Raw genomic sequence first — 16,961 nt, 5'->3', positions numbered from 1 at the left:
GGCCTCTCCCACTGTGGAGCACAGGCTCCGGACGAGCAGGCTCAGCGGCCATGGCTCACGGGCCCAGCCGCTCCGCGGCACGTGGGATCCTCCTGGACTGGGGCACGAACCTGCGTCCCCTGCATCGGCAGGCGGACCCCCAACCACTGCGCCACCAGGGAAGCCCCACTGGTGCTTTTAAAAATAATATAAAATTAATTAATTTATCTTCTGAAAAATTTATTTGAAATTTGGGTATATTTAAGTAGAATTTTCATAGTAAGTCTGCCTTTCACAGATAGTGTGTTAAGCTTGGTGTATATGCTTCCAGACGTTTTTGTATGTACGTGTAAACTTATACTGCATGTATGTGTGTATATGTTGCATGTAGGCATATGTATGTTAATCTCTTTTCTTCTCTTTTCTCTTAACATGAGAAAAGCTTCTCTTTTCTCTTAACATGATGTGGTAGTTATTCTTTCCCTGTTAGTACTTGTAAGTTCACCTCCTCATTTTTAATGACTGTATAGGATATCATTGCATAGATGTATCATAATTTACTTAACCAAGGCTCAGCGATGCACATTTAGCTCATATTTTATTTTTGTTTTCCTTTGCTGTTAAACACAGTGCAGTAAATTTTCTCAAATACATATCATTGCTCACTTGTTAGTTATTTTCTCAGGCTGAATTCTTAGAAATGGAATCGGTAAATTCCTAGAAGTGGGTCAAAGACTATGCAGATTAGAAAGTTTGATATGTATAGCCAGATTGCTCTCTAGAAAAGTTGTACCACTTATAATTCCATCAATAGTGTATGTCTGTCCATTTCTTTGTTCTGCTTCTAACACTGAGCGTCATCAGTTACGAAAATTTTGACTAAGATGATAACCAGAAACGTCTCTTGTAGCATGAATTATTTGAATCAGGTCCATATGTATTGGCAATACTTATAACTTCCTTTGTGTGCTACTGATGCTTTAAAAATAATTGTGTAAGACGGAGAGCCTTATTACTCTGTTTTCCTGTACCGTGGTTGGAAAATCCCTATGACTAATATTATTTATATAATTCAAATATACAAGTCAGTTTTTTCTATGAAAACATAAAAAATCTAAAGCTTGGGCTTCTTAAATGAAAAACTATTTTTCTAAAGCTGAAAATTCAGATTGTGTGTATGTGTATATATATGTTTATATATATATATATGTGTGTGTGTGTATGAATATATGTGATACATATATAAGCATGTAACATGTATGTAACTATAGCAAAATCGCTACATTTTATTGCGTTATATTTTGATCTGCTCTCCTTGTCGTTCCAAATAGATAACTCCTACATTGACAAAGATGAGCGTGGTTCATCCTCTGAAAGTGAAGATGAAGCACTGGGTAAATATCATGAGGCCTTATCCAGAACACACAATTCCAGACTACCATTGGCAGATGCTAGACGAAGGAGCTATACTTGGGAAACGAGACAGAAATACAGCCCTCTCTCTGCAGAGTATGATGGATACAGTAGCGAAGCATCAATAGATGAAGGTAAGATAGGTTACGTGTTTGTTTTTGTTTTTTTTACACTATAGTATTTGATTATTTGTTTCTAAAACTCTAGGTGTCTGTGGTTGTACAATAAATAAGAGATAGCATACATGGTAGGGTCACATTTCTGGGAATATAATTTATTCAAATTCAAATCTTTGGGCTCAAGCCAAAAACCAAAACTCAAACCAAAACACCCAAAAGCAAAACACCAAATAATTTAGATACAGTGGTAATTCTAGCTCTCTTTTCATAATGAACATATGCCTAGCAATCGTGAGATGGGAAGTGTGAATCTGCTGTTGTCTCACATGGAATCAGTTCCTAAATACCTGTTACAGGAACTGATATGGTCTAAGAATCTCACAGTGTTGAATATGATTCTAGTGTGTAAATGAATGCTTTTTCATTCAGTATGGGCCCTAACACGAGCCAGATACTTCATGTGGCATGAAGCAGAAGGATTGGTGATCTCTTCCATGTAGGAGGAAAAACTGTCTGAGATAGATTTATTGAGAGCCAGTACTGTATAGTACGAGACTTTAAGGGAAATTTAAGGAATTTTCAAGGATTTTTTTTGTCCCCTGTTGATTTTTGCCTCATGTGCCGACATTGACATTAGAAGTCAACCTATGTAGAAGATACAGGTCCACTCTCAAGTGTTTTTATATCTTTCTAAGAGAGAAATAAAAAAGGTTTTACCATTACCGAAAGCATTTTTATTTCCACATCTAAGTAAGTTGTTTGTGTGCTTGATACAATGTGTGACTACTCCTAGTAATTACTATATTTATGCCCAGATATGAAGAAAAGAGCAATATATTTTAAATAGCATTTTTATTATTATATCAAACACAAACTAACCTTAATATTGTAGCTGTGGTTTGTGTTTTGGGGCCTATTACTATTGATGACTTACTCTGGCATATACAGCTGTCAAAGGAGTTAAATTTTTGTATTTGGCTTCGTGCTAACTAAAGATTGATATACCTCCCTTTTATTTCTTCTAGTACATAGTACAGTAAGAAATTAATCAAATATGGAAGGCTCATTATGAGATGCTAGGAAAGAAATAAAAAATATTAGACATGGACTCTACCCTCAAAATTACCTTTCTTAGTACTAGAGAAAATAAGACATGTGCTTACAAAGATAACTAAATAATGTAAACCCTGGCTCATGAATAGTAGAGCAGAAAGAGAATGGGTCTTGAAGCCTGATCCTTGTTCACATTCTGGCCCTGTGACTTACCATATTAGCGGGCGAAACCTTGGGCAGTGTACTTAATGGGCAGTGTACTTGATAGTTTCTAGGTTTGTTTCATTGTCTCTAAGTGTGACTAATACCTTGCTGATAGGGTTGTCATGGACATCAAATGGTATGTGTGGTGTTTTTAGCGTAGTGTCTGGCGCGTGATAGGTAAGTGATCAGTAAATGGTAGTCATAGTTATGGGTGGTGAAGCATTGATGGTGATGATAGTGAGTAGCTGCTAGCAAGCCCTGAGTGTGTGGTCTGTGACCCTAGACACTTCCCTTTCTGCAGCTTCAGTTTAGGGTTTTATTTTTCCCTGCTCACTCCTTCTTCTGCCTCTCTGCTTCTTCCTTGTAGTCCTATTATTCTCGCGTGGCTCAACAATCTGTGGGAAAAGGGGTGAAGAGAGAAGCATAATCTCAGTGGCTCTTCTGTTCCTGCCCTCACCTCTGGAATCACCCTCTCATTTCATTTCACCTATATATTTAGGACCCACTTGTACTTTTCTACCATTTCTACCCTAAATCATTTGATAAAGCACCCAGGGTAGATTGATTTTAGGCATTCTGAAATTATTTATTTCATAAACATTTGTTGAAAGTTTTTTTATGTGCCATACTAGATCCTGTGGATGTAAAGATGAATAAAAACAAGCTTGTTTTAAAGAGCCCACAGACTGGAGGAGGATGCCCAGTGAGTACATGTGTAATGTAGTGTGTTAAGAGGTCTGCCAGTTACATGAACAACGTAATGTAGAAATACAGAGGAGGAGGACTGAGACTTTGTTTGGGAGGTGGCGAAAGGGGGTCTGATGTATGATGCAGTCTTCACAGGATAGGTGAACTAGACTTGAGGGAGAACTGTTCAACCACCATGTAATAGTAATTGCAGGAAAGCAGAAGACAGTGTGTTTCAGTGTCTTTAACCTAGGATCTGTGCTGAATGCCATGCTCACGAGTTTGGATGTTGTCTTATAGGGAATGTAGAACCCTGGAAGGTTTTTAAGTTGGATAGTGTGGCACTTTTAGGTCAGTGTGTTTAAGAAAGATTATTTAACTACTGTAATAGAAGATGAATTGGAGGTAGGAACTACTGGAGGCAAAAGGACTGGTTAGATAAACAGTGATGAGATCCTCATTAGCAATGTTAATTGAGGGACAAAGTATTTGTAGATTGAGGGGTGGTCTCAGAATATCCTGGTGAGTGACTGAACATATGCAATGAGTAAGGAATTAAGATTGTTTAATTAGTTTAGAAAGCATAAGAGAAGTAAGTTTGTGGGAGGGAGATAATTTAGTTTCAGTCGTGCTGAATTTGAGGTGTCTGTGGAATATCCAGGTAGAGATGGATATCCTTGTTGTTGTTAAAATACTGTCATTGGGATTTAGGATGGGGAGATGATCAAGTGGTAATGTAAGATAACAGTAGACTAGGAGGATAGTTTTTTGTATCACAGATTATTGCTAATTGAAAAATCAGAGATTGCTGTGAGTGCAAAATACACTCAACAGCAATCAGTGGAGTTGGGGAAGAATAGGAAAACTTGATGAGAGAGGGAGATTTCAGAGATCCAGATTTTAGAGAAAAGCAATTTCAAGTGATAGTAAGTTCTGAACATGCCCACAGGCAAAGATGCAGAAGTACGTATAAAATGCTAAAAAGTTTTAAGGAAGAGAGTGAATTACCATCCATTGGGGAAGATGTGAGAGAACATCCATGAAAATGGCAATTGGGTTCAGCTTTGAAGAATGGGTATAAAGTTGAAAAGAATAAGCAGAGGTATTTTAGATAGAGGGAAGTTCATAAACGCCAGAGTACGCAGTGGTAAAATGCAGGGACTATTTCAGGACAAGAGAAAAGTCCTCTTGGCTCTAACATAGGTGTATGTATGTATATGTGTGTGTGTGTGTATGTGTGTATATAAATATATATATGTATATGTATCATATATATACTGTATATCAGTATACACACACACACACACACACACACACACATATATATGTAAAATAAAAAGGAAAGAGGTGAGGTCTAAAGCCTGGAGTGCCTCACTGAGTAGAAGTTTGGATTTAATTTGTTAACCAGTGAAAACTCACTAAAAGTTTTTCACCGAGAAAGCATGACCAGGGATGTGCTTTAGAAAGAGTAATGTAGCAACAGGAAGGCTATAGGAAAAGACACCAATTAAGGAGGTCTTTGGAGTCGTCTATGTGGGAAATGGTAAAAATCTGAATTGAAGTAGTGGCAAGAGGAATATAGGAGGATAGGAGAGACATTACAGAGGTGCAGTTTACTGGATTTAGGAACTAAATGTATTTGGAACATTAGAAAGAAGGAAGGAAGTGTCAAAGATGACGCTAGTTTCCAGCAAGTATGACTAGGAAGATGATGAGGTCATTAACATAAATAAGAAATCCAGAGAGGGATGGTTTCTTCTTGGATAATGGGTTGGGGTGGAAGATAAAAGTGGTTTTGTGCATATGGTAAGGCAGAATATTTAGGCAACTGGAAATGGCTGTGGATCTTGAAATCATGAATGGAGTTTGGGAGAAGGTTTTTTCAGATTGTATATACTTAGAGAATAGGAACCAAGGGAAGGGATTAAATTGTTGAGGGAGAATGTATGCAGAGAAAAGATAAGAGAGTCATTTCCTTTCATTAACAGAGAATTAAGGATGTCACTTAAATGGAGAAGAGAAAGTAACAACCATAAAGTGGGGAATCAGGAGGATGTTGCGTTTCATCAGACACGGAAGGAGAGTTTTGAATGCTACACCACAGAGAAACTGGGGAGGATGAGAATTCAGACAAGCCCCTTTGTCCAGTAGAAGATGATCAGTTACTTTCAGTGTACAGTTTAGTAATGTAGAATCATACATGAGATTGAAGGTGGTTAGGAGAGAATAAGTGGAAGAGAGTGTACATTTGCTGCCTGCACTTTCATACCGCTTGTTCTGTATCAACTTTCAGAGTCAAGAAAGAGAGGTAGTTGAAGGGGTTCACCTTCTCCCTCCAACCCAACAATAGTAACCCTCCTCTGGTATATATTTGGGAAGGATGGGAATTTGCTTCTAATACACATTTGAGTCTCTGTCAGGTGGTTGTGCCTCTGCATAGTTGACTCAGGAGAAGTACTGCTCACTTCATGTCCGGTCACCTAAGAGGGCTACTGAGTATAGTTCTCTTATAGGATTTGGTTCATTCTCCTGAGGTACAAGGAAAGGGATCAGTAGAGTAGGTTATGCTTCTCCTTACTGCTCTGACCCTTTATTCTGCATACTATTCTGCAGGTTTATGAAGGTAACACTTGACTAATGTGGGTTGAGGTGACTAAAGGGAATTATAAGGTAGAAGGAAAAATATTTTTAAATGTACATTTTTTACATGACATATTGTTACCTCATTAGGGCTGGTAAAGAACCATTACCCCATTTCTCAAACTCTGAATAATTCTAGTAGAGAAGCTTTGGAACAGCCAATATTGGAAATATCTACAAGAGTAGAGAGGGTCAGGGAGGGCCTGGATAGGGATTAGGAGGACCAGTGCAAGAGAACTTTCTGATCAAGTAGGGAGAGCTACCATTCATTGAGTCAGTGTGCCTGACTCTGATAGTTTCTGTACACATTGTTTTACTTAGGCTTCACTGCAACACATTGTGGTAGATAAGATTATTTCCATTTTACAGAAGTGAGAGGAGATTTTAGATCAAATAAGTAATTTTTAACCTAAGGTCACACAGTAAGTTTATAAAGGCTGTACTTGTCAAGTCCACTGCAAAAATGAATGATGCTTTAGCTTCTGTTTGGTCATCACTGCTGCTTTAGTGTCCTCCCTAAGTCTCTTTCATTCATAATTAACCCCTTCAGTTGGGTCCTTTAGAGCATTTTATATATTATAAATCTGAAATACAGACACTGTAGAAAAAGTAAGAAAATATTATGGCCTCTATTTGTTGATCATATTTTCTCCTCTAGGTGGCCATGTTAATCTTCCATTTTTTGGAATACAAAAGGGGATAATATCTATAAGAAATTTTTCTAGGAAAAATAAACATTAAAATAATTTATCAAATTTCTTTGTTCACAATTTTATTTTACTTTGTTGTTCTTAAAATTAAGCAGATTTTCTGATAATCCTCTTATTCTAAAAAGGCCTAAGAGTTAGATAGTAGGTTGTGATATCTTGTTTAAGTTGGTAAGATAGAACAACCTTTGAAATTCCATTCATGCTATTTAGTACTTTCCATTTTTATATTAGATAGGAGAAGCCTATTAGATTTTATATAAACAAACTTAGGGTAAAATTATTAGAATGTCTCTGTTATTTATAGCTTTTCATTCTCAGTTCACCATAGAGATTACCAAGCTATATTTACATATGGCGGCGTAGCTATATTATTAAAAATCATATGATGTTATTTTTTTTGGTGAGTTAATTTTAAATGCTATTAAAAATAATTTCCAGCACCACTTGTGTCTTAAGGGTACAGGTAACCCATATATATACACACGCATACACTTGCCACTCTCTTTTTATGGCTGCTTCACAAGCTCCATGCTATTGATTTTGATGTTTTCTTAAAATTAGGGTCATTAAAACACATTTCTTTATTCCTTTTATTTAAATGTTACTTTTAAAATAATTTAATACTTAAGAGTAATAAATTCTTTGTTTATATTTTAAGTGTATTTTAACTGCTTTATATTGTTCTATTGATTTTCACAATTTCTGTGTGAAGAGGGTAAGTATAAAAAAATTGTGTCTGTGTTTTCCAGATGTCTTAGACACAAAAATTTTTAGTCTTAAAATAGTAAGTTATTTATATTACATGATTTATTTAGATTTTTGATAAGCCTTTTCTTTGACTTCAGGTTTTTGTTCATGAACATTTCTCCTCTGAAGAATTCTTTATTGTGTGTGTGTGTGTGTGTGTGTGTGTGTGTGTGTCTGCACTCTAAGTGTGACCAGTTTGGGGAGAAATTGATCTTGAAGACTTTTCCTGCGTCTTTGTGTTTTGGAGATCTTTTTATGTGATGAGATCAATTGTTACTAGTAGTGTAGAATTCTTTTATAGTTCTACTTTTGCAGGCCACCTGTGACCTGTAAAATGAGATGTCTTTGTGCAGTTTAGGTAAAGGCATAGCCTGCTGGGTGGATGAATTAGAAAGCAGTACCCCCTTTGAGCAAACAGTTCATCATGAGAATATAGTTCAGTTAGCAGATACCACCTATGTAAGAAGAAAAAGGCATTCCTTCTTCCAGGTGTAAGCTTTGGTGGACCCAACGCACACTGTACTTAAGCACCCGCCTCAGCCAGGTACTTATTGCAGTGCACAGCCTACACAGCCGTACACAGTGGTCCTAAAAACCTATTTTTATACACTTCCAGTCTTAAAATAAGCTGGTGGGATTGCTGTGTTTTCCATGGTAAATCTGTATATATCTTTCATAATTTTTTTTGTCTCGGATACTTATCTAGTAGTGGAATGATAGAAATTAAATCATAGACATTAAATATATCCTTAATTGGCTGATTACAAAACTGACACCTAGAGACGTGCAACTTTTCTAAGATCATACAGTTCATTAGCAGCAAAACTGAGGCTCTAAGTATTTGTAACCAGAGAACAGGTCAGTGCTTTTAAAAAGAACTATTCAGTAACCAAGCGAGTAAATAAGAGAGATACACTATAAATCGAACATGGCCTGTGTCCATTGCTAGGGGTTGAGGCATGTCTGGGAAGTGGAGGGATAATGCTAATGGCAATCTGACAGTTAATAGGACCTGACACTTTACAGGTTTCTGTTAGCAAAGCCTATAGGAACTCAGTCTCAGATACATTTAGGGAGCATTACATAGAGTCACAAATGGACTGACAATAGTCTTATTACCTGAGGGCAATAATGGGTGGTTTAAACTGACTAGAACATCTGTATTTGCCGTAAGTTTAAGCTTACCAACAAGGTACATCTCCTAGGAAACTGTCCCTAATGAGGGAGGCAAGTGTGTTTGTACTTTGTGAGGTAATCTCTTTAAGGAAATGGAAAACTCAAAGCTATTTCTGAAGACTAGGCCCAAGATGGCTGTCAACTTTGGAGCCCAGGGAAGAAACCCTCACTGGTTTAGAGTATAGTAGAAATCTGGAGGATAGCATGGTGGGAAGGCCCTATGGTAAAGGAGCCCTCCAGCCAGAGGGATGTTTATTAATGTGGCTACAGTAATATATATGTTTATTGTGTTTCAGGCTCTGCTGCAGTCTTTGTATAGAACTTAATTTTATCTTCACAGAGATATTTTGATTTTATTACTTACTTATCTGTTTAATTAATTTTGAAAAAGCAGCAGCTTAGAGAGGTACATTAACATGCCCAAGGTTGCTATCTCATCGTTCTAAGAGAATTTCATGAAGACTTTGGACACCTAGGAAAATCAAGAACCATACAACTGGGAAATATCTGGGGTTTTGGTCTCAAACTCAGATATGAAGCATATTATGCCTGCTGTATTTAGCAGAAAACTTGAGCAGCCCTTAAGGAAATACTGGTGATTTATTACTTTACCTGCTAGGCTTATTCCAAAAAGCCAGAGCTGGTTTTCTGAGATACTATAAAACTTCATGATGGACTATTGTTGGAAATCACTTAGGTAAGGGGAAAGATTTGGGGAGTTGGTTCCTATGGGAAGTATTCCAATTATCTTGGGTACAGAAATCTAGAACTAGTCTCCTGTCACCTGCAGATGCGATTGTATTAAGCATACCACAGCAAAGAGCATAAGGGTCTATGCAGGTGGCACACTACCTGTGCCTGCAGTGTTACACCTTAGTTTTATTATTATTTTTTAATGTTTGGCAGAAATCTTGACTGTAGACCTTTGCTTTAGAATATGTGATAGGAGATTTAGGAAGCTCCATCTAATATTGTCTTTGTAACAGTCTCAACAGTAATAAAGGTAACACTATCACTATGATACTTAGGTATAGTTCTAGGAACTGTGAGAAGGCAACTGTTGTTAATATGGGCATCTCTGATAAGAATAATAAACGAATCAACCAATAAAATGCTACATCTTCCCTTGCGATGGACTGGTAGGAACTTAAACAGTAAATACTAAGAAGTTAATGTCTTTCACTCATGTTCATACCACCCAGAATCAAGCACCATTAGTACTTTAGCATATTTTTTCCAGAAATTTTTTATGGCTATATTTTAAAAAACGTTATGTAGTAATACATTGGATACATTTTCCTTTTAAAAATTTAACCTGTTAGGGTGGAGAGGGACGAGTACTATTGGCTGCCACCTCATCACACTTCCAAGCTGGAAACATGCACTGTGGGGAGGGAGGCTGCTAGTACATGCAGTAGCTAGGCACTGAAACTCGTGTGGTTAGCCCTGGGAGAGGACTCCATCTAGGTGCATGGAGACAGCCCTGAGGGCCTGGGATGTGGTCTGGACCGAACCCAATGTCAGTACGTGCATAGCGGGACATGGCCATCAGAAAATACCTCGAGACAAACAATAATGACAGCACATATTAGGATGCAGCAATTGCAGTTCTAAGAGGGAAGTTCCTCAAGAAACAAGAAAAATCCCAAACAACCTAACCTACCACCTAAAAGAATTAGAAAAATAAGAACAACGAAACCAAATGTCAGCAGAAGGAAGGAAATAAAGATCAGAGAGGAAATAAATAAAATAGAGATAAAAAAAACAATAGAAGAGATCAATAAAACCAAGAGCTGTTTTTTTGAAAAGATAAAATTGACAAACCTCTAGTCAGGCTCACTAAGAAGAAAAGAGTTAGGACTCAAAAAAAAAAATGAAAGAGGAAAAATAACAAATGATACTGCAGAAATACAAAAAATATATAAGAAAATACTATGAACAGTTATATGCCAGCTAATTGGACAACTTAGAAGAAATGGACAAATTTCTGCCAAAACTGAGTCAAGAAGAAACAGATAATTTTAACAGATCAATCACTAGAAGTGACATAGAATCTGTAATAAAAAAAACTTCCTGCAAACAAAAATCCAGGATCAGATGGCTTCAATGGGGTAATCTACCAAACATAAAAAGGAGAACTTACACCTATCCTTCTCAGACTATTCCAAAAGATTGAAGAGGAGGGAAAACTCCCAAATTCATTCTGTGAAGCCACCATCACCCTGATATTAAAACCAAAGACACTACAAAAAAAAGAAAATTATAGGCCAGTATCTTTGATGAATATAGACGAAAAATCCTCAACAAAATATTAACAAACCAAATCCAACAGTACATAAAAAGGATCATACACTATGATCAGGGTGGATTCATTCCAGATTTGCAAGGATGATTCAACATATGCAAAGAAATCAGTGTGATATACACCACATTAACAAAAGAAAAGACAAAAACCATATGATCATCTCCATAGATGCAGACAAAGCAATTGATAAAATTCAACATCCATGCATGACAAAAACTTTCACCAAAGTGGGTATAGAGGGAACATATCTCAACATATTAAAGCCATTTACAGCAAACCCAACAGCCAACATAATACTCAGTGGTGAAAAGCTGCAAGCCTTCCTGCTGAATTCTGGAACAAGTCAAGGATGCCCACTCTCACCACTTCTATTCAACATAGTATTGGAAATCCTAGCCACAGCGATCAGACAAAAAAAAGAAGTAAAAGGTATCCAAATTGGAAGGGAGGAGGTAAAACTGTCACTATGTGCAGATGATATGATACTCTATATAGAGAATCCTAAAGACTTCATACAAAAACTATTAGAACTAATAAATGGATTCAGCAAGGTAGCAGGATACAAGATTAACATACAGAAATCTGTTGCGTTTCTTTAACAATGAAATATCAAAAAGAAAGTAAAAAACCAATCCAGTTTAAAATCATGTCAGAAAAAATACCTAGGAGTAAACTTAACCAAGGAGGTGAGAGACCTATATGCTGAAAACTATAAAACATTGATAAAGGAAACTGAAGAGGATTCAAAGGAATGGAAAGATATCCCATGCTTTTGGATTGGAAGAATTAATATTGTTAAAATGGCCATGTTACCCAAAGCAATCTACAGATTTAATGCGGTCCCTATCAAATTACCCATAACATTTTTCACAGAACTGGAACAAATAATCCTAAAATTTATATGGAATCACAAAAGACCCAGAATTGCCAAAGCAATCCTGAGGAAAAAGAACAAAGCTGGAGGCATAGCCTTCTCAGACTTCAGACAAGACTACAAAGCTACAGTAATCAAAACAGTGTGATATTGGCCCCCAAACAGACGTATATTATAGATCAGTGGAACAGAATATAGAGCCCAGAAATAAACCCACACACCTGTGGTCAGTTAATCTACAACAAAGGAGACAAGAATATGCAATGGAGAAAAGACAGTCTCTTCAGCAAGTGGTGTCGGGAAAGCTGGACAGCTACATGTAAATCAATAAAATTAGACCACTCCCTCACACCATATACAAAAATAAACTCAAAATTGTTTAAAGACCTATATATAAGACATGACACCATAAAACTCCTAGAAGAGAACATAGGGGAAACATTCTCTGACATAAATTGTAGCAATATTTTCTTAGATCCATCTTGCAAGCAACAGAAATAAAAGCAAAAATAAATAAATGGGACCTAATCAAACTTAAAAGCTTTTGCATAGCAAAGGAAATGATCAACAATACAAAAAGACAAACCTATGGAATGGGAGAAAATATTTTCAAGTAATACAACCAACAAGGGCTTAATTTCCAAAATATATAAACGACTCATACAACTCAATATCAGAAAAACAATCTAATCAAAAAATGGGCAGAAGACCTAAATAGACTTCTCTCCAAAGAAGACATACAGAATGGCCCACAGGCACATGAAAAGATGCTCAGCATTGTTAATTATTAGAGAAATGCAAATCAAAAGCACAATGAGGTATCACTTCACACCTGTCAGAATGGCTAGCATCAAAAAGTCTACATTTGGTGGGAATGTAAATTGGTACAGCCACTATGGAAAACAGTATGGAGGTTTCTTTTTTTTTTAATTTTTTAAAAAAAAATTAGTTATCTGTTTTATACATACTAGTGTATATATGTCAGTCCCAATGGAGGTTTCTTAAAAAACTAAAAATAGAGCTACCATATGATCCAGCAATCCTGTTTCTGGGCATATGTCTGGAAAAGACAAAATCTCTAATTTGAAAATATACGGGCACCCCAATGTTCATAGCAGCACTGTTTACAATAGCCATGACATGGAAACAACCCAAGAACCTATCAGTATAGCTAGTGGGAAGCAGCCGCATAGCACAGGGAGATCAGCTCAGTGCTTTGTGACCACCTAGAGGGGTGGGATAGGGAGGGTGGGAGGGAGGGAGACGCAAGAGGGAAGAGATATGGGAACATATATATATGTATAACTGATTCACTTTGTTATAAAGCAGAAACTAACACACCATTGTAAAGCAATTATACTCCAATAAAGATGTCAAAAAAAAACCCAACTTATCAATAGACGATTGGCTTACGAAGATGTGGTATCTATCTGTCTGTCTGTCTGTCTATCAAATGGAGTATTACTTAGCCATAATAAAGAATGAAATATTGCCATTTGTAGCAACATGGATGAATCTAGAGAATATCATACTGAGTGAAGTAAGTCAGACAAAGACAAATATGATATCATTTATATTTCAGAATCTAAAAAATAATACAAATGAATCTATATACAAAACAGAAAGAGACCCACAGACATAGAAAGCTAACTTATGGTTACCAAAGGGGAAAGGGAGCGTGGTGGGGAGGGGTAAATTAGCGGTTTGGGATTAACAGATACAAACCACTATTCATAAAATAGATAAGCAATAAGGATTTACTGTATAAAAGAGGGAGCTATGTTCGATATCTTTTAATAACCTATAATGGAAAAGAATCTGAAAAAAGTATATGTATATATAACTGAATCACTTTGCTGTACATGTGGAACTGACACAATATTGTAAATCAACTATAATTTAAAAAAATTTAACCTGAAAGCTAAATGTTCCCTTATCTGGATCCCTTCACCCTTTCTCAGAGGCAACCATTATAACTGGTATATATGCTTCTGGTCCTTGTTTTCATACTTTACATATACATATAAACTGTTCGAAGAAAGTATACTTTTGTGTGTTTTTAAACTTACATTAATGTACCTTTTTCCTTGTGGGAAGAGGAGTAAAGTAGATAGTAAAAGGAAGTCACGAAATATCAGTTAATGGAACAGCTGGATAAGATCAGAATTTTAACTCATTAGACTCTGAACTCCTTTAGACCAGGGACTGAGTCTTCTGTTTTTGTTTTGTTTTTTTTAAAGAATCAATTTTATTTATTTATTCATTTTTGGTTGCGTTGGGTCTTCCTTGCTGCACACGGGCAACGTGTAGTTTCTGTAGTTGTGGCAAGCGGGGCAACTCTTCACTGCGGTGCGCAGGGTTCTCCTTACGGTGGCCTCTCCTGTTGCGGAGCACGGGCTCCAGGCACACGGGCTTCAGTAGTTGTGGCACATAGGCTCAGTAGTTGTGGCTCACGGGCTTAGTTCCTCGTCATGTGGGATCTTCCTGGACCAGGGATCCAACCCATGTCCCCTGCATTGGCAGGCGGATTCTTAACTACTGCACCACTAGGGAAGTCCCGAATCTTCTGGTTTTAAATACACCTTTCCTCCTATCCCTTCGTGCCTAATGTAATCTGATTAAAGCCATTAAGTAATTTTCTTAGGGTGGGTTTATATCTCAAAGAGTTAATCTAAATTAATTTACAGTTAGTGGACCCGTGGAAGATTCATTATAGTTAGAAGTTTCTAAATTATCACTTGTCTATCTAAAACAAAAGAAGTTAAACAGGAAAAAGGGGGAAAGGAAAACCTAATCAGAGCATTAAAACATGAAATCATAATTGTCTATTTATGATGTTAACTCCTCATATATCTTTCTCATTTTTTCAGAAGTGATTCTGACTCTGTACTACTCAGTTAAAAATCCATCACTGAGAAAGAATGTAAATAATTATAAATGAATACTGGAACTGAAGAATATATCGGTGTTGTGTTGGTTCCTTATTAAAAACTTTATCGTGAAGACAATAATTAGAAATTGATTGATTTCCCTATACTGTTTTCCCAGTTTGCTCTTCCAAGTTTCTCATTCTGCACGTTGAGTGTGGTACAGACTTAACTAGGCATTTGCACTAAATTTATTTACCTGTCCTCTAAACTTGTTCACAACACTTCTGAAATTTTAGCACTTTTTTTTTAAAGAGTTTGTCTTGAAACTAAACCTCGGTGTGGGGAGAGATCATTCAAATATCCTTTCTTTCCAGTTTCTGCTATAACAAAAGATAGAATACGAAGTTAAGGGAAGAATAAGGAAGACAGTTATGACCACGAAAGCATGAACCAAATTGTTTATATGATAATGTCAGAAGGCTATGTCTTACCTGTCCCATGTTTGGGCAGATATTAATCATGGTTTGAATTTCAGAAGGAAAGGGAAAAGAGACCTGAGTGAATGCAAACTTTTATTGGGCAATGGGGATAGACTGTGAAAGTTGAATCAGACATATAACTATACAAATCATACATCATGGCATACTCCTGCTCCATTCATGTTGAATAATTACAGAGCTGTTTCAAAGAGGAAAATATCAACTTAATTATCAGTTTTTGGTGAAATGAAATTGAGGTTCTATTTTAATTTTAAAATTCTGAAAAATCTCTCATCTAAGCAGTCTTGATGTGGGGCTCTCCTTTGGAGACTTGCTGCCTTTGAGAAAATAAATTACATTGAAATCTCTGATGCGTGAATTCAAAATTACATTGAGAAGCTGAGAGGTGTTTTGATGCTTTGGCATATCTCTTTCCTTTTGCTTGATATCTACTCAAAGGATAACGATTTTCTTAGAACATATGGTTATATTTAAGTCTCTGAGGTGTTCAGAAATACCGTCAACCGAAACTAAGGTTAATTTAAATGGATTTTGAGAATTCGTATGGTAGTTATTTAAGGCCTAGACAGTTATGAAGAAAGTTCTTTTCTTTTTACAATTTAAACCATCTTTTAGTCATTGTGCCTTGTCTTAGTAGTTAAGAGAAAAACATACTATGGGATTTTGGTTATTGGTAACTTTGGAAATGCTTCTTTAAGTATAAATTTAATTAAGCATCAATTATCTGTGAGGAAAATATTTATAAACAATCTTTTAAAATTTCATAATGAACAGCTTTTTCAAGATGATAGATTAAAATATTTTTGAAGTCTAAAAATCTGTATTTTTACTACATTGACAAAAGATTAATTGCAGTTCCATAAATTACATTAATTATAATATGTTGAATGATTACACTATAGTAAACACTATTCTAAACACTTTACATAAATTAACTCTCTTAATTTTCACAATAATCCTAAGAGACAAATGCCGTCAGTGTCCATATTTAGCAGATGAGGACACTAAGCACAGTGAGGCCGAGGAACTTGTCTGAGGTTGTACAGCAACTGTGTGAGGGAGCCAGGATTCAAACACAGTCATCTGTCCTCAGATCTGATGCCCTGAACCTCTCCACTGAAATGCCTCTGTCTTTTTACGTAACTTTTACACCTAAATAAGTTCTTAATATTGCTGTTTTTATTGTGTAAGTAATACATGTTCATTATTGAAAAAATCAGAAGTTACAGGTGAACGAATAGAACAGTTACTCATATTCCCACCATCACAAAGCTGTTGCTTTCATTTTCATGTATCCTTTTGTAGATATTTCTCTTTGCATGTGTATTTTTAAATCAAAATGGCTTCTACTTTACACAGTGTGTAGTAATCTGCTTTTGTTCCACTCAAAAATGTAGTTTTCCTTGCCAATATGTATACTTCTATGACATCAAATATACAAATTGTATAATATATTACTACATGGATGTACCATACTTATTTAGTAATTTCCAGTTACTGACATTTAGTCTGTTTCTTATTTTTCCTTATCAATAAGGTTGTTCTTAATAATTCCTAAAATTTGACTTCTTTTCTACCGTGTTCTTTGACATTCTCTGTTCCTTCAAGATACTGACTTGAATTGCACTGCTCAGAGGAGCCTTTTTCATTCTGTGCTTATGTTTTTTGTGGGTTTTTTTTTTGC

The 16,961-nt window shown here is 36.1% G+C and overlaps 1 protein-coding gene across 1 annotated transcript in view; it reads left to right on the top strand.

Moving 5' to 3' along the window:
- The window catches only part of SYT14 (synaptotagmin 14), a 145,893-nt gene that overhangs the window by 3,215 nt on the left and 125,717 nt on the right, over positions 1–16,961 (top strand). The window contains exon 2 of the mRNA XM_024751070.1: positions 1,311–1,526. Within this exon, the coding sequence (XP_024606838.1) occupies positions 1,311–1,526 (216 nt within the window). The remainder of the gene's footprint in view (positions 1–1,310; positions 1,527–16,961) is intronic.

This window comes from Neophocaena asiaeorientalis, unplaced genomic scaffold (genome assembly GCF_003031525.2).
Source record: "Neophocaena asiaeorientalis asiaeorientalis breed wild unplaced genomic scaffold, Neophocaena_asiaeorientalis_V1.1 scaffold67, whole genome shotgun sequence".
Classification (NCBI taxonomy): Eukaryota; Metazoa; Chordata; class Mammalia; order Artiodactyla; family Phocoenidae; genus Neophocaena; species Neophocaena asiaeorientalis.
Note: the sequence above shows the minus strand (reverse complement) of the source record. Positions and strands in the feature narration are given on the sequence as shown.